Genomic DNA, 18,774 nt, shown 5'->3' on the forward strand with positions numbered 1-18,774 from the left:
AAACTGGTGTGGTTTGTTAGAAAAACCCATCTCATTCACTAATATTCTTCAGGGAAGGAAATTTGCCAATCTTACCTGGTCTGACCCATGTGTGATTCCAATTCTCAGCAATAGGGTTAACTCTTAACTGTCCTCAGGGCAATTAGGGAGGGCAATAAAGGCTACTGTAGTCAGCAATGCCCTCCTATGATGGGATTTTTAAAAAAGTATTATTTAATAGTAGCCATCATATTACATTTATCAGCAGGGTCTACAGCTTTTTTAAATCATAAAATTTGGCAACTGGAATTTGCTAATTGATTTATTACTGAAAATTATGAAACAAGTTGTCACCATTAATCATTAGTGACGGACACTAAATGCAGAAGGTGAGAGATTGATAATGATTGATGTATGGTTGTTTGTGGGAGAAGGAACGATTGTGAGAAGCAGAGATCTTGAGAGAGATTACGTATTGGTGTGTGTAGATCAAGAAACATGAAGTGAGAGAGGAAGGGGTGCATGAATGAATAATCTAGATTTCAGGAAATGAAAAATATCAAATGTGCTAAATTTTGAACACAGGCACAATACTGCAGATGCTGGAAATTGGAAATAAATAATAAAATGCTGCAAATGCACGTTCGGTATTATAGAATTTGTGGAAAGTAATAGTTAACATTTCATCAGACCTGAATCGGAGTTAGAATAATCAGCTTTCAAGGAGAAATATGGGCAGGGGAAGGTTTTAAAACAAAAACAAGAGGGAAGCTCATTAGTTGGAGAAACTCTCAATCTCCAAAGAAGTGGTTCTTATTAAATTATTGGAACTTAGGCCTGTCAATTGCCCCGATCCTGATGAACTTCAACCAATGGTCCTAAAAGAAGCGGCTAATGAATGAGATGGTACAGATTTCAAGTGATTTGCAAAATAAAAACGTGATTTGAGAAAAGAACTTCCTCACACAACGATTGAGTCATGTTCAGTAGTTGAACACTTGTAGTGAGAACTGAGGTGGAAGCAAGTTTAATTGAGGCATTCAATGGCACTAGATGATTCTTTCTATTAAATAATGTGCAAGATTTTGGGAAGCAGGCAGGAGAGTGGCGCTGAGTTATAATTCCCATTTGGAAAGCTGCTGAAGACAGGAGGGGTTGAATGGCCTCCTGCTGCACTGTAACACTTCAGTGACTCTGAAGGGAAATATAAAATGGGTTGCAGCAACAAGATGTCCTCTGGGACAAGGAGGCAGAGATAGAAATGCCTTCCTAGAAAGATAGAACCATTTAGAAGACTAATGGGTAGGTAAGTGTATTTCAGAGAGATAAGCATGCCCAGTGGAGAGAAAAGGTGTGCATCAGCCTTGATTTACCACTGCAGTTTAGCAATTTAAAAAAAAAGACAGTGCAGAAGAAAAACCCTGTGTGGCAAAAAGTTAGGTGACAGGAGAATGTGGGCAGCACGAAGGCTCGGTAGTTAGCTCTGCTGCCTCACAACACCAGGGACCTGAGTTCAGTTCCACTCTCGGGCCACTAGCTGTGTGGAGTTTGCACATTCTACCTGTGCCTGCGTAGGTTTTCTCCGGGTGCTCTGGTTTCCTCCCACAGTCCAAAAACGTGCAGACTAGATGGATTGGCCATGCTAAATTGCCCGTGGTGTTCAGGGAGGTGTAGATTAGGTGGGTTATGACGAGAGGGGTGAATGGGTCTGGGTGGAATGCTCTGAGGGTCAGTGTGGATTTTTTGGGCCAACGGGCCTGTTTCCACACTATAGGAGTTCTGTGATGATGATCTATGAATATCTTACAAGGCCATTGAATGCACAATTTAAGTGAACACCTCGTGAGGAATAAATCGGTTATGTTAGCAGCTTAATGGTCTCCTGAAGAAATCTGACCTGGACATGATGGTGTAGAGTGAATGCAGAAGTTTGCTGGTAAGAAGCCAAGAATAGCCATGCTTCCTGAACAAGAAGCTTTTAAAGTGGAAAGAGAGTAACTTGGACTTTTAAGGTGAGAGCAAGAAGATTGTATCTTCCTAATATGTGCTAAGAACATTTCAAATAGTTCTTATACAGAGGTAAAGTCACTGTAGTCTTACCAAACTGCAGGACGACTGTCTCATTGGAGAAGCACAGCTGGTGGTATTTTAACCTGAGGGTCACCATGTCTTGGACGAGTGAAGAAGTTGAGAAGTAGAATCCTTCATGGTAACCTCAGCCAGCGTAAGAGTTGAACCCATGCTGTTAGCTTCATTCTGCAGTCCAGCCAACTGAGTTAAACTGATCCCAAAGGCTAAGTTAGAAAAAGGATTTGTCTAATAACATGAACATAAATATATATTTTTTTTGTTAAAAGTAGATTGGCAGCCTCTTTTTAATACATTCAGTTACTGACCACAGTAATAAACCAATTGCCCAAATTCAATTTCTAGTCTATCAAACCAGATTTCAAGTTGATATTAATGGACAAGTTAAATTCCATCAGCTGGGATGATAGCATTGAATGAGTTTCAGTTTGTTTGTGCCTGCTGGAGTTAACAGTCACATTATTGTTGAACTTTCTGTTGTATCTCATTTTTATGATGTTTGGTCAGCTGTTAGCTGTTCTGGTATTGATTGTTTGAAAATTCTCTGTTCTTTAATTTTTCTCAAATTTTATCCAGTTTTGGCCTTGTATTCACTAAAATAGCACAACTTAATGGGAGTATATTTGTCACATTGTATTATTTCTAATCTCCAATTTTGTTTGATATGTACCCTTACTAAGCACAGTAATATTTTTTGTGATTGAATGAATCAATGAAAGAACACTAGTTAAGAGCAGAGACTGAAGCTTTAATCAATCAGTAGCTTTTTTTTGATGTGTTTAGGAAATAGTTTTAGTATCCAAAAGCATTATGGGAGAGATTTCTGTTGTTGTACTCTGTTTTCAAAAAATATTTTCACTACAAACTTTTCAGATTTTTAATGGTAATCTGTTGAATGTGGCAACTAGAAACTGAGTTTTCAGTCAAAGTGCAGTTGTAGCATTCATCTGGATCGAAAAGTTAGTGTTCAAGTTCCCACGGACTTGAGCACAAACCTTAGCTGAGGCTTCAGTGCAGAACTGAGAGCTCGCTGCACTTTTGGACAAATTTGGGAAACAATGTTAACCCAATATGTCTTATGTCCTCTCAGGGATGTCAAACAATAACAGTATTTTGAAGGCAAGCAGGAAAGATCACTTCCTATCTTGACCAGCAATTATCCTTCTTTAGTGGGATTTAAAACAGATTATCTGACTACTGTTTGTGTGTAGTAAGATTCCACAAACTTTCCCATGTCATAACAACACAACAGTGAGATATCCTTGCATATAGAGACTGCAGAAACCTCATCAAAGCACACTACAAAGCAATTGCCTGAGAAATGGCATTTTTCGGCAGAGCAATTCCTCTGTGCCTGGAATCCTCTGAACTTATCCATCTTAAATTGGAGATTTGAGGGTTCTGACAAAATTAAGTTAAATAGTTACTCAAGAAACATTGGCCTATTTAATACCCCAACGAATCATTGAGTAACTGTTTAGCAAATTTAGCTCACTACCATGCACAACTCACCCCCACCCCAAGATACAACTCTCAGATCCTTGAAGCCCCAAAGACTTTGATTCAATACCGCCAGGGTGCAACATCCCTTCCCTGTTCCATACATGACCTTCCAGTCCCTATCAACCTCAGGCCCAATCTCTGATGTCATCCCCATACCCTACTGCAAGATCTGAATGTCCCCTTCCCCTGCCCCAGGACCAACCCCTGCAAGCTACCCACGTTGCTTCAATGTACTTGGTATCCTAATTCCTCCCCTACCCATCTGACACCTTACTTACTGTCCCAGCTCAGTAACTTCATATTTGACTTATGTACTTAGATTTTGATGCAGCTGTCAAAGTGGCTGTCTGGAGCTTTTAATTTCAGATTATGACAGCTGACTGCACTCAATAAAGGGCATAGCTGGCTTTCCTCGTACAGTTTGGCACTGCAAAATAAGCCTGTAAGAATGGTGTATGACTGTACATTTCTGAAGGACCACAATCTCTTCTCAAATGCAGAGCTCCTTTCTTTTGCTTAATAAAAGGGAGTGGAAATCTACACAAAACTACCAACCCTTGGAAAATCCAGCCCATGGTTTAATTGCTGTAAAGCTCCTGAATAATGGAAAGGGGGAGGGAGATAAATCATAGTACTGTACATGCAGGTTTCATCTTCAGTCATTGGATAGCATACAGGAGGGGAATCTCCTGATGTTTCTGTTCCGTACTTAGAGGTGTTGAAGCCAGTTCTGGTGTTCATGCTAACAGTCTAATTGAGACCAACAAATGCTATGTAAGTGGATCAGTCTGGAGCCATTCTAACTTGCATTCTTAACAGTCTGGCTGAAGCAGTTAACGGACCAGCATAGCATTGCAAGCCTTTGCTGCCTTAATATTATCTATTTATAAAAGGAAACACTTGGCAATTCTTGAACAAAATACAGTCTGATTTTCTTTGGAAGCAGATTTTTAAGAGCTTGACGTGATCTTATTCACCTTTTTAGGTGCAAACGTGAATTGGTTTTGGTTAAGTTTAAAGTAGAATAAGCAGACTGAGTTGGGGAAGGGTGGAGAATAGTTTTGAGTACGCATTTGTCCTTATTGTGACAGATTCCTTTGGCTATTTGTTTATAGGAAGAATGGAGTGGAAGTAACATGCTCCTTTTGGCAGGAGTGAAAAATATGCAAGTTAACCTATGCTTTTATTTTGCGGTTTGTTACTATGTATTAATGGGCGGCACAGTGGCCCAATAGTTAGCACTGCTGCCTCACAGTGCCGGAACCCAGATTTGATTCTGGCCTTGGGTGAGTATCTGTTTGCACATCCTCCCCACGTCAGTGAGGGTTTCCTCTGGATGCTCTGGTTTCCTCCCACAGTCCAAAGAGGTGGAATGACCATACTAAATTGCCTATGTGTCCAAGGCTGTGCAGGCCACAGGGATTAGTCATGGGAAATACAGGTTTACAGGGATTAGTGTGGTGGGTGTGGTCAGTGTGGACTTGATGGGTTGAATGGCCTGCTTCCACATTGTAGGTATTGATTCTGTGATTCTATGATTTATTGATATTACAGAGTAGTGCAATAATCAGAAGCTTTGGTTTTCATTTTGGTTACAAAATTATATCTTTTATTGAGATTACATGGTGAATGAGGTGATGAATTCATAATACTCCTTGTAAAAGGACATATTTTATCTTTAATAAAGATACATTCTCACTTTCCTGCTGACCCCATTTTATTGGATAAATAAGACTTACTGTTGGAAAATATATTAAGAAGGCCTTTGAAGACACAGAGAAAAACGTGAAGGTGAAATGGTTGTAGCAGTGAATTGTAGAGAGATGTGACAAAAATAATGGCTTCACAGTGGAGTGAAAGAAGTGGCTATCAGAAGAGACATTAGTGTCAGAGAAGCCCATGATACATCATGTGGGAGTATCTAATTGGAGAGGATTGCGCGGAGGAGGTAGAGCAAGTATGTGGAAGAATTTGACAATAACATCTTGAAATTCATTCAGTGGGGGCAGAGGATCAATTGCACCAACTTGCATTTGCATTGTGCCTCTGTAGATGTGCACAATTGCCTGCGTAAATATCGAAACTGACAGCACATCAAAAATGTGGACCATGAAGCTTTAATAAATTGGTTTGATGGAGTCATTGGTCTGAAGTGTGAACATTAGAAAAATTAATCCTTGAAATAATGTGTGTGTGAATTAGAAGATTTTTCTCCCTTTGTGATTAACTGACTGTTTTGAGACGTTGAGTTTAAAAAAAAATTGTCGCTGAGGGACCAAATCGAGAGTTTTAGGTGTTAATTTGGATGCTGAGGTTGCACAACTTGCACACTTTTACTTAAAAACAAAGTGCCCTTCACAATACGCCATCCATTTTAAGGTATTTGAGCGTACCAAAAAATTTGTTCTTATTGAGACCAATGGAATATTTGCAAGTATTGCATTATTAGTGAAATCCAAAGCGCCTGCAAAGCATGATTATAAGAGATTCTACTTATTACGCCTTTAAAATTGTTAAGATAACTCTGGTAAATCTAGTGGGTACAGAAAGTTGTGTAAAACTCAATTTATATTAAAATTATTAAGCCTGTTTATACCCACTTAAAATTATAATTTTAGACCAATTTATTAAGCAGTTCATAAAAATCCATAAAGGATTTAGCCATGAATATACAATTAAATTATGAAGTAGTGTTATGGACTGTAAAGACATTTATTTAAGTACAGTACTTAGCACATGAAATAAGATTTCCAATGCAAAATTTAATTTACTGTTAGTAAAGAAGCACAATGCAACAGACAAGACAGTGGTACTTTTAATTTTTGTGTGAAGAATTTACCCATAAGAAATGATTTATTGCATGACATATGTTATGACCAGACCCTGGACAAGGTCCATAATTCACTTGTAATTACAGATGGGATGCCTCCAGGTGAGGAGGGATGAACTGACTGCCTGTTTTTATTCATTCACCCCCTCAGTGAGTTGCAACTAGATTAAGTTGAAAGGATCTCTTCCCTTGTGGATAGCTTTCTCCCAGACAAAAATGAATGTATCCTTTCAAAGGAGTCAATTTAACTAGGCTTCCCTTAGTTAACAAAATGTATTAACTACTACATGCAGAAAGAATTAGTAACGCATCATATACATATTCATATATTAGAAGTAAAATAAGTCCAAAAATACAAAAGTATTTTAAAAAAACAATTCATATCCATCTCTGAATCGCTCACAACTTAAGGGAGGCAACAGCCTAGTGGTATTCTCGTTGGATTGTTAATCCAGAGACCCAGATAATGTTCCTGGGACCTGGGTTCAGATTCTGCCATGGCAGATGGTATCTGAATTCAATAAAATATCTGGAATTAAGAACCTGATGATGACACTGAACACATTGTAGATTGTTGGGGAAAAACCCATCTGCTTCACTAATGTCCTTCGGGGAGGAAACTGCCATCTTTACCTGGTCTGGATTACGTGTGACTCCCAACCTATAGCAATGTTGTTGACTCTGAACTGTTGTCTGGGCAATTAGGGATGGGCAGTAAATGCTACTTGGTCATGTACGCCCTCATCTCGTGAATGACTGAATAAAACTGAAAGGGAATAGTTGAATGTTCTGGCCGTTGCAGTGGCGATGAGTGATAGCTCTGTCATCAGCAATGAGGAGACAATTTGAGATTCTTGGTCTTGTTGGCTGATTCAAGTTACTTCCATCCTGTCTCTTTAGCTGGTTTGCAGCACTTGGAATGGGTTAAGAGAGTCTTTCATTTCTCAACATGGGTAATGAGGGATGTTTTTTCAACTCTGACCTGGAGAGCCCATGCATGCTGAAGCCCGGCATAGTAGATATGCAGTGGAATTGAAATTGCTTTTTTCACTAATGAGCTTGTTCCAAGAAAAAAAGTCAGAAATTTGGAGTACAGTCTCCCGGAGAAGGTGTGCTGTTGAGTAGTAGATCATGAACCTCATTATCTCTGTAGTCATAAGAGATGTAGTACAGTTTGTTTGCAGACGTTTTTAGGTGAGGTATCCCTTTGATTCTATACAGCAACTTTTTTTAACCCCTGCAGCTATTATCTCTAGCAATCCTCCTTTTCTAAAAAAAAACACATTTTGGAATTGAGGGTGTCCATGATACAAAAGTTAAAATTTGTGAAGGGTTTCCCTGTTTTCCATTGACAACAGTAATTTTAACCAAAATGCCTCATTGCAACTTCTGGTCATCAACAAACTCTGAGAAAATCGATTGAGAGTTTGTATAGCGTATGGAAAAAGAATGCCTCGGTCACACAGTCTGTTTAGCAGAACTGGTATAGCTGTGTTTTCAAGAGAATGTTTTGATTTGTCATCAAGTTTGTCTAAATTGTGAAGTTTCTGCTTTTGCCTTTTGATTTGTTAGTTTGGCTAAATAGCAAGTTGCATTTCAAGGAAACACGTACCTTGTTTATGGAGCACTGATATCCTTTAAATGTAGGAATCATCATTCATAGGCAATGAGAGTTTGGTTTTTTAAATTTCACAACTCATCTTATCATTCATACTTAGAGCAGACCTCTGGCCATTTTTGTCATGTAAGAAATTGAAATGGCTAATTGTTGTGAAGCTGGCAGTTAATAATTTTGACTTGGTTTCTGTTTGGTTGATTTTTAAAGAAAAAAGTCTGCCAAATGGAGTTTATTTACTTTTTGAGTAATTCTATAGTTTTTCTTCACTTTCTAAGCCAGCAGGATTGCTTTTCAGCGTAGCATTCATGTTTATTAATGTGAAAAATTCATTACATATCCAGGCCATGCATGAAGGCAACTTGGAATTGGCTCTTGAGGTGGAAGTGAAAAAAATTGATTGGGGTTCTAAGACCAATTGATTGTTTCTTTGTGTCCAAAGTATACTGTGGTCTCAGTTTCGTCATGTGCTGATCAAAATATAGATGATAATATTTACATATAATGCAAAGTATGTTAATATCATTGTTACATTTTTCAGCATTACTTCTGTGTGTACATTGAATGTTAATCATGCCTAGAATTATAAATCATTCCTACTGTACAAATCTTCCTAGGAAGCGTAGGATGATGCAACTGAGGAAATCTAGCAATGTGCACATAGTTATCAGCAAGTAAAGAGGGATAAGGATTAGAAGTGGTCCAAACTTATCTACATCTCATTATTTTTTTTACAAGGCTGCAAAGAAGATGGAGTATAATTAGAATGATTGGATGTGGGTGTAGTTTTAGCTACCCAGTTGTAGAAAGGATATTAAAGTTATCTAGAGACGCACATTGCTTTGGGAGGATTCTAGGTTTAACAAGTTGTTTTGAGGAAAGATTTATGATGTTTGGACAATTTTCATTGGCATAAGTGGAAGTTGTTAAACGGAGGGACTTCTGAAGGAGTGAATAACAAAAATTGTTTTGGAGAATCAGCACTGACGTCATTGATTTTAAAATAGTGCGGGCAGAGGTTAAGAAAAAAAATTTGAATTAATAGGTTGTTAAAGCACGAATGAATGTTAAAGCACGAAAGGAGATATTGATGTCGGGACTACTCTTAAATTTAGAGGAAAAATTTTAAATGATATTTTAAAGCAAAAAAAAAAGTGATGTCTGTAGAGAGTGCAGGACAGCAGAATTAATTTGGGTTGATCTAGTAAAGAATCTGTGTAATGAATGGTTTCTTTCTATGCTTCAATCTTCTGTGGTTCTGATGCAGTGCATGTATTTGAGGGCACTGTTGATGAATAACCAGACAACATGATTGATTATTGGGATCATAAGAGACATCTGAGATCATGTTCGGCATATAACTTTTTACTGCCTAACTATCTTGTCTGAAAGTCTCATTTCCAGCCAAACCAAAAAAAACTATCAATTTTGGTGTTGAAATTTTGCATTGATCTGACGGAAAGCGTTCCAATTTTCCACCATCTTCACTTTGAAGAATTATTTTCTGATGTTATCCTTTAATGACCTTGCTATATTTTGAAGTTTTGCCCCTTTGCTTTGTAATCTCTGGAACTAGAAGAATTAGCTTCTTTCCATCTATCATCTCAAACCTTGAATGATGGTAAATGCCACATGACTATGTCAAGATCGAGTAATCTTCCACTTCCACAGGCACACAAACCTAGTCTGTGCAGCATGCCAGCATTAACCCGTTTAGCTATTATATCATTTCAGTGAATTTGTACTGATCCTCCAGTATATCTTTCCCAAGGTGCAGTGCTCAGATTTGAATGTAATACCCAGATGGAATCTAATGATGTGCATTACACAGAAATATAACTCTCATCTTGTTTATTAACAGTATTTGTGATAAAGACCAACATTCCATTAGCCTCTTAATTTTGTACTTATCATCTAGCTTTTATAGAAGTAAGAACAGTACAACACGGGAACAGGCCCTTTGGCCCTCCAAACCTGCACCAACACATTTTGCCTTTCCATATCTAAACAATCTTCACTTACAGGATCCGTATCCCTTTATTCCCTTTCTGTTCATGTGTTCATCCAGATGCTTCTTGAGTATTGCTATTGTGTCTGCTTCCACCACCACCTCTGACTATCCTTTGTGTGAAAAACCCGCCTTGCACATCTGTTGTAAACTCCTCAAACCCACCCCAAACCTGTGTCCCTTTGTAATTGATCCCTGGGAAAAAGCCTCATACTTTCCACTTCATCTATGCTATTCACAATCTTATAAACTTCTATCAGGTCGCTTCTCAATCTCCTGAGTTCCATGAAAACAAACTTTTGACAGCTAAAATCCCCAGTATCAGGCAACATCCTGACAAGCCTTTTCTGCACCCTGTCCAAAGCATCAACATCCTTTTGGTAATGTGTTGATTAGAATTGTACACAATATCCCAAGTATGTGGCCTAAACAAAGTTCTAGAAGACTGCAGTATAACTTGTTTGTCATTATACTCAAAGCCCCATCCAATGAAGGCGAGCATGCCATTAACCTTATCTACCTGTGTTGTCATCTTCAGTGATCTAAAGACCTGCACACCCAGATCCTTCTGCATTGTCAATACTCCTAAGGGTTCTGCCATTCACTGTATAATTTCCACTGTGCTTGACCTTCCAAAATGCATCACCTTACATTTGTCCGGATTAAACTCCACCCGCCAACTTTCTGCCCGTACCTCAAACTGCTCCATATTCTGCTGTATCTTCTGACAGTTCTTCTCACTACCTGCAACTCCACCATCTTTGTATTGTCGACAGGCTTACTAATTAGACCATCCATGTTTTCTTCCAAATCATTTCCATAAACCATGAACAACAGAGGCCCCAGCACTGATCCCTGAGAAACACCACTAGTGACAGCCCTCCATTCCGAAAAGCATTCTTCCACCGGTACCCTCTGTCTCCCATGACTAACCTGTTCTGTCCCCATCTGCCAGCTCACCCCTGATACCATGTGACTTCACCTTTCATACCAGTTTGCTATGAGGATCTTCATCAAAGGCTTTATTGAAGTCCACGTAGACAACTTCTTTTCCCTCATCCACCATCTTTCTCACCTTCTCAATACACTTAATCAAGTTAGTGAGACATGACCTCCTCCGCATGAAACCATGCTGTCTATTGCTAAGAGAGTAGTAAGGGAATGGAATGCTTTGTCTGCAACGGTAGTAGATTTGCCAACTTTAGGTACATTTAAGTCGTCATTGGACAAGCATTTGGACGTACATGGAATAGTGTAGGTTAGATGGGCTTGAGATCGGTATGACAGTTCGGCACAACGTCGAGGGCCAAAGGGCCTGTACTGTGCTGTCATGTTCTGTGTTCTAAGTCCATTTGTCCTTAGTGTCATTCTAGGTCTATGGAGGGAATCCAAAAAAGGGAAAAACAAACTTGAAATCATCCTTACCAATCTGACAGCAGCAGATACATCTTTCCATAAGTGTTGGTCAGAGTGACCATCGCATGCCCCTGTTAGAGAAGTTGTTCCCCCTTCACATTGAGAATACCCTCCATTGTGTTATTTGGTACTGTTACCGTGCCAAGTGGGACAGACTTCAAACGGATGTCCAGTGTTGAATTGCTGCATCTGTGAGGTGCTGTGGGTCATCAACAGCAGAATCATTCTTGAGAATGATCTACAATCTCATGGCCTGGCGTATCCTCCACTCAGTCTTTACAACCCTCCTGCTCTGTCCTTTAACACAGGTGAATATCATCCTGTCACTATAAATGCCAGCGTACCATTTGCTGCCCTCACCGCCTGCATACTTTATTCAGTGACTGGTGTACAAGGACTTAAAGGTTTTATTGTATTACCCCTTTTCCAATCGATCATCGTTCTGGTGATAATCCACCTCTGAAATGGATATTCTAGCATTAATCCACATTACACTGTACTTGTCATGCGTTTGTTCACTTAATCGATTTGTTCAGAATCACTGAAGTAATTTTGCATCCTTCTCGCTGCCACCCTACCACCCAGCTTTTGTGTCATTACAAACCTGGAGAGGTTGCATTCAGTTCCCTCATCTAAATCATCAGTATATATTGTGAATAGTACTGATGCCTGTGGCTCACCAGTACTTACTCATGAGGGAGAGTGGGAACCAATTCATTCCTAATGGTTTCCTTTCTGCCAACCAGTGCTCCACCCATGTGAGTGCACTATCACAATCCCACGTGCTTTAATTTTACACGTTAATCTCTTCGGTGGTGCCTTTAGTGAAAGCCTTTGGAACGTCCAAATAAACCGCATTGACTGATGCCTGCATATCAGTTCTACCAGTTACATCCTCAAAATTCCAATGGATTTGTCGAACATATTCCCATTTCTTTAATCCATACTGACTCTGTCCAATTCTGTCGCTGTTTTCCAAGTGCACTGCTTATAATTCTTTTGCAATCAACTCTTACATTTTCCCCTCTACTGATGTCAAGCTAACTGGTTTTCCTTCTGTCTCCCTTTTAAAACAATAATGGGTGGCATTAGCTACTGTCAATCCATAGACCTGTTCTGAGTCTGTAAAATCGTGTCAGATGACCGCCAATGGATCCACTATTTCTAGGGTCACTTCCTTAAATGGAATCGAGATTATCATGTTCTGGGGATTTGTTGGCCTTCTGATCCCATCAAGTCCCAAATCCATTTAACTTGGAATACCAATTTCCTTCAGTTTGTTCCTCCTGTAAACCCTATGTTCTCCAGCATTTTGAGATGTTATTTGTGTCCTCTTGTTTGAAAGCAGGACCAAAATATATGTCTAATTACACTTTCTTCATCTCCTCTTTTATTCCCATTACAACTTCCCCTGTTTCTGAATGAGGGGCCTATGTTTTTCTCCACTAACGTTTTTCTTTTCCCCTCTGCAAGAGCTTCTGTACTTACATGAAATTCATTTATGTTCTATTTTCCTCCTTCTAATTAATTCTTTGCCTTCCTTTGCTGAAATCTAATCTGTTCTCGGTCCTCATCAGCTGCTTTTTTGGCCGTTTTGAATGATCCATTCTTGGTTCTAATGTTATCCCTAATTTGCCTTGTTCGCCATGTCAGCCATCTGTCCTGTTTTTATTTATGAGCCAAACAGGAATGAACAATTGAGGCAGTTCCTCCACATGCTGTTTAAATATTTGTTATTGCTATTCATCATAATTCCTTTCATTCCCCAATCTATTCTTGCCAGCTTGCACATCATGACATCATAGTTTCCTTTATTTAGATTAAGGACCCTAGTCGCAAAATCAACTGTTGCCCTCCATCTTAATGAAGCATTCAGTCAGATTGCAACGTGAGAGATTACATTAATTACACCCATCAAGGGTAGGTATTCAGGTCCTGTTGCATCGTCTTTAAATATTGACATACTTGTTTAGAAATTGGTATATTATCACCTGTCTCTGGGGTAGTGTCCTAAAAATCAAGCCCTCCTGTTCCCAAACTTGTCACAAAAATTAGAGATAGTAGGAACTGCCGATGCTGGAGACTGAGATATCACGGTGTGATGCTGGATGAATACAGAAGACCGAGCAGGAAAGTTTGACGTTTTAGATCGATTCCCTTCAGAAAATTTCCTGAAGAAGGGTCTCGACCCGAAACGTCAAATTTTCCTGCTCCTCTGATGCAGCTTGGCCTGCTGTGTTCATCCAGTTTCACACCGTGTTATCACAAAAGTTATAGACTTTGTTCAAGTATCTGAAATTCCCCAATTTACCTGACTTCTTAAATTCAGGTTTATGGAAAGCAGAAACTAAGTTTAGGTGCCTAACAAAAATTAATATTTATAGCAAATACGTACACTTTAGCTGCAGGAAAGTAGCTATGAGTTGTTGACATATAGCTCTGCTTAAACTTCCCCTGTGCGCATACAGAAATACAAAAATCGGTGTTATGAGAGGAGAGAGAGATGGAGCATGATTTAGTGATCCTTTTCCTTGCCATTCATCGATCTCTGTTCTGCAGGCACTTCACACTACCATGCAGGAGTCACAAAGTGACTGATTCACAAATTGCAAAAATCTTTTAGCTACTCGTTAAGAGCTAGAAATTTTCCATTCCTGTGAGGAAAAATAAACTGGCTTCATTTAATCTTTGGCATGGTTTATTTTTTAAAGGTAGAGTGAGATGCACCATGTCCCCTTGCAGTGTTTAAAGGCTTCTGTACCTACACACAAACTACCTACCTTCAGCTACATAGGAGCCAGTCACTCCACAGACCAATCAAACACTTGTTGGCATCAACAGGCAACCAAATCTCTCTTCCTATGCACTTGCAGATAGCAGTTCATCTACAACTAACCTTCGCCCATTGCATGAAAAAGCAGCAGTGTCAATTTATTTGTTGTATGGGTCACCATTTATTGCCCATCCCCAATTGCCTAGAGGGCAGTTGAGTTCATCATGTTGCTGAGGATCTGGAGTCTCAATAGTCCAGAGTAGGTATGATGGGGAGATTTCCTTCCCTAGAGGACATTAATGAATCAGAAGAGCTTTTCAGACCACAAGCAATGACTCCATGGTCAGCATTGTGCTTTTAGCTCCAGGTTTTTATTGAATTCAATTTCCCAAACGTATCCTGGGTCCGTGGGTTTCTTATCCACTGACATAACCACTGGCCTATGAACGATGAGTGAGGACAACTTGTTTTTAAAAGGTGTAGCAATCCCTTCCACAATCCTTTTTATCTCCCGGTAGTTCTTTTTCCATTTCAGCCCGCAGTCAAAAATACAGAAAAATAAACAATGCAATCTTTACAATGTCTAATTTTGTTCCTAGTGCCAAGGATGACATTGATATTGATGCATTGGCAGCAGAGATTGAGGGAGCAGGAGCTCCTAAATCTAAACCGGTTAGTAAAAAGAAGAAAAAAGATTTTGAGTAAGTATTAGTTTTGGATTGTTTGAGTTTTATTTTTGTTTGTTCTTGTGTTTGCTTCTGTACTGAGTTTGTTTGTTCTAAAATTCCAGGGAAGATGATATACTAAAAGAAATTGAAGAACTTTCTTTAGAGATTCAAGGAACAAAGGGTCATAACGAAGCAGCCAAATCTTCATCCAAAGTAAAGGTTTAACTTAAAGCTTTACCATTTTGATGTGGATATTTCCAGAATTGTAATTCTTTCAGTTTTTGTTCTGCAGTGTTTATAATCACAAAGGGAATGACTAATTGGCAGTGAAATTTTTGTTCAGAATGAACTGCGTTATATGTTATTTGATCTGAGGTTTCCAATCCCATATCCTGTGAATCTTTATTACACTCTAAATCCAGTTAGGAATAATGGCCCTTGCTGCTAAGTCAGATAAGTTGGCTCAGATAGGGCTGGTTGAATTTTCAAGTTCATTTTTTGCAATGGAATGAGTGTGCAATATTTTGAAACTATTTTTCATTTTATTAGAAAGAAGAGATAGATGAATCTGAGCCAGTCAATAAAAAGCAAGATAAGAAGAAAAAGAGCCAGAAGGTCCCAAAATCTGGTTTTGAAGATGATGAAGTGGAAGGTGAAGAGTTTGGGCTACCAAAAGGCAAAGGTCGGAAGCAAAAATCTGAGCAATCGGATGAAGAAGACTTCATTGAGAGAGCTAAAGGGAGATCCCAAAGTCTTGCACAAAAACTAGAGCTTTCAGAAGGTGAGGAAGTCGAGACTAAGAATTCTAAAGCAAATTCAGCCAGTGATGAAGAAAGCAGTGAGTTCCCTCAAAATACAAAGAATAAGAAGAATCAAAAAAGTAATCAGCCCAAGAAAGGTGAAAGTGAAGGGGAAGATGGAGGAGATTCTGGATTCAAGCTAAAAACAGCTGCACAAAAGAAAGCAGAAAAGAAAGAAAGGGAGCGCAAGAAACGGGAAGAGGAAAAGGCTAAACTTCGTAAGCAGAAAGAAAGGGATGATTCTGAACGACAGAAAAAGGAAAAAGAGCAGGAAGCTAAAACTCAGAAAGCTGAAGCTGAACTTGTTTCTAAAAATGTACATGAGAAAATGAATGTTACTGCAACTGCTGAAGTTAAGGGAATTGAAGATACTGCAGGTGCGGAAGGTACTGTTTTAGATATCTGATTTATATTCCCAAGACGGTTGTTCGAGCCTGTATTTTTAGTCTGTCTGAGCAATTTCCTTATGTTTTCCCTACATTTGTTTTGAAGTATGTCACACCTTGCATTGGAAACCAAATGGGAATAACATTTCATGGTCTCCAAATGGTTTTCTTTTCAAACAAAAACTAATTGGTTTTTTCTGTTCTTGTGGACAACAAGATGAAGAATGTGCTCACGCTCTACCTGTCACTGTCTTCATGTCCTTTATTCTCTAATTCTTTTGCTTCTAATTCTACCTTTTCCTTTTTTTGTTTTCTTCCATGTTTTTGTTTGTTTGTCCTTTCCATTTCCTCTGCCTTAACCTGAAGAAGTTACCCTCCTCCCTCCGGACCAACCTCAGGGAATCTCTCTCCCATTGCAACTCTCCATCTTCGGTCCACCTCCCCCTCTCTCCCTATTTATTCCAGTTCTCCCCCCACCCCCCCCCCCCCATCCCCCTCTCTGATGAAGGGTCTAGGCCCGAAACGTCAGCTTTTGTGCTCCTGAGATGCTGCTTGGCCTGCTGTGTTCATCCAGCCTCACATTTTATTACCTCTGCCTTATCTTCTGTCTTTTGTTTTTGTCTGAAGTTGTGGATAGTGTGCCATTTTGTTGTAGGAAAAAGGCCATCAGCTGCATGTAATATCTGCAATCAGGATTTAATGGAAATCTGGTCTTTGCCTCTAATTCTAGGAAATTTGTTATTTGGTAATATTAGCAAATAGTTAAAGATTTAAATTAGATAAACTGATTATTACTAAAACAAATATAACTGATTTAACTGAAACCACATTGTTAGCTAGCCAATAAAATTAGATTTGCAACCAGCTGTGCCATGCCTATGTTGCCTCCTTAGCCCTGTAGCAACCCAGAAGTTCCTGCATAGACCGTGTTTGGGTTAATGTTTTTAGCTGAATTTGCATATCAGGCAAAAAAAATTAAGGCACAGCCCACTTCAACAAATTTCTTGTGTATTCCGAAAACAGTCCAAGGTTGGATTGTAGCTTGTGTGCTTTAAATGCTGCAAGTGGAATTTTGTAGGGAGGATTGCGATCTGGACTACTATGTTTGTGAGAAATGCCTCCAATTCCAGGAGTTTTGGTTTAGATATGAATCCTTTGATGTGGGGTTTTAGGGAGTGGGGAGAAAAACACCGTTTAACCTTTTATGTTTAAATAATCTTTAGAATTGATTATCGATAAGGGTAAAAAGCAGTGTTCTCTCTAATTTTCTTTCCGGCTGTGTGGACCTCCCAGACCTGTCCGTAGCAGTGACATCCACAGCTGGAAGTCAGTGCTGATCGTTGTGTGTGGTACCTTGAACCCTTTGAAGGTAGAAAGATATGACTATGTTGGGTAGGTATGAGGATTCAGTTTGTAACTTTGGCCGGCAGCATATCCAAGGTTCTTGGTACCTGCATAAAGTAGAAGAGAGACTGATGGGGTAATTGACCACTGAATAAGGGTGCAGGGAGCTATTCAGTTGCGGTGAACGTAAAGATATATACAGGTATTTCTGTTTTAATGTGTGTTTCGTTAACATGAATTGGCTGTAACATGATTAATGAATAGTGGACACTGTTTGTATAATGCAAACTTTCTACTGCACAGTATAGCGATTTTCTATAGCGATTTCCCTATGACGTGATTTTCTATAGTGCAAGGTAGCACAAGAAAGCAATTACTGTTATAGCAGAACTACCTCTGGTACTAATAGGAAATCGTATAGTGCAGGGAATAGATGCTTGGAATAGTGGATGGTGTTTTAAGCCATTTAAACAGGTTGAGGTGCGAAGATTCAGCTAACAGTGACTTTAGAACAAGTAAAGCAATAATTTTTTTTTGGGTGGTGGGGGAGAGAATCAAACCTGAAGACGCTGAATCTGAATGGATTTAGTAGTCACGACATGTCTTAACAGCACAATAAGCATTAATTGCTTAGATCTACTTGTCATTCCAGAGACATGATTGTGTGACTCTGTTTGAAAGTCAATATTTCCAAATGCTTTCTATTTTAGAGGGGATAAATGAGATTTGATAAAGAGGAGGAGGTCCTGATGGTAAAGAAGTGGATAAAGATGATGGTGACAAAGGAGAAATGCATGAACCGCAATCAGTTTTGAGTGGAAGTAAGCAAAAAGGGACAGAAAACTCTGTTGACTTTTTTTAAAGGCTCCCTCACAGTAGTTGAGGTGTAGGGATGAGCAGCAATCAGGAAGTTAGATGCGCCTTTCCCCTGTTCTCTGAAGGGTCTGTGTTCACTTTAACATTGATCAAATCACCTCTTAGGCTCCCAGATTTCAGGAATAACAACCCATCTTTGTGTGGTCTACTCAAAAATGATCCCTGGACATCAAGGGTTAAATAAAACTTGCCAGAAAACATTTGAATTCCTTGTGGCCTATATATTGAATGGTTCAAATCAGACTCCATTTTATTGATGGATGAATGTTTTCAAGGGGAAGTGAAAACTTATTTACTGGTAGTATTGGTTAGTATTTGATAAAGAAAAATTGAGAATTATACTGAGATAATAAAATGTGAAGCTGGATGAACACAGCAGGCCAAGCAGCATCTCAGGAGCACAAAAGCTGACGTTTCGGGCCTAGACCCTTCATCAGAGGCCCGAAACGTCAGCTTTTGTGCTCCTGAGATGCTGCTTGGCCTGCTGT

At 39.2% G+C, this 18,774-nt stretch overlaps 1 protein-coding gene across 3 annotated transcripts in view; it reads left to right on the forward strand.

Annotated features, from left to right (window-relative positions):
- eif5b (eukaryotic translation initiation factor 5B) overlaps nucleotides 1-18,774 on the forward strand; it is an 85,854-nt gene that overhangs the window by 1,483 nt on the left and 65,597 nt on the right. Inside the window, exons 2-4 of one of the 3 annotated variants that reach the window (XM_048532541.2) lie at nucleotides 14,812-14,913; nucleotides 15,003-15,099; nucleotides 15,430-16,066. In XM_048532541.2, coding sequence (XP_048388498.1) covers nucleotides 14,812-14,913; nucleotides 15,003-15,099; nucleotides 15,430-16,066 — 836 coding nt within the window. The remainder of the gene's footprint in view (nucleotides 1-14,811; nucleotides 14,914-15,002; nucleotides 15,100-15,429; nucleotides 16,067-18,774) is intronic. The other 2 variants (XM_048532543.2, XM_048532542.2) reach the window with 2 other exon arrangements.

The sequence above is a fragment of the Stegostoma tigrinum genome, chromosome 6 (assembly GCF_030684315.1).
Source record: "Stegostoma tigrinum isolate sSteTig4 chromosome 6, sSteTig4.hap1, whole genome shotgun sequence".
NCBI classification, from domain to species: domain Eukaryota; kingdom Metazoa; phylum Chordata; class Chondrichthyes; order Orectolobiformes; family Stegostomatidae; genus Stegostoma; species Stegostoma tigrinum.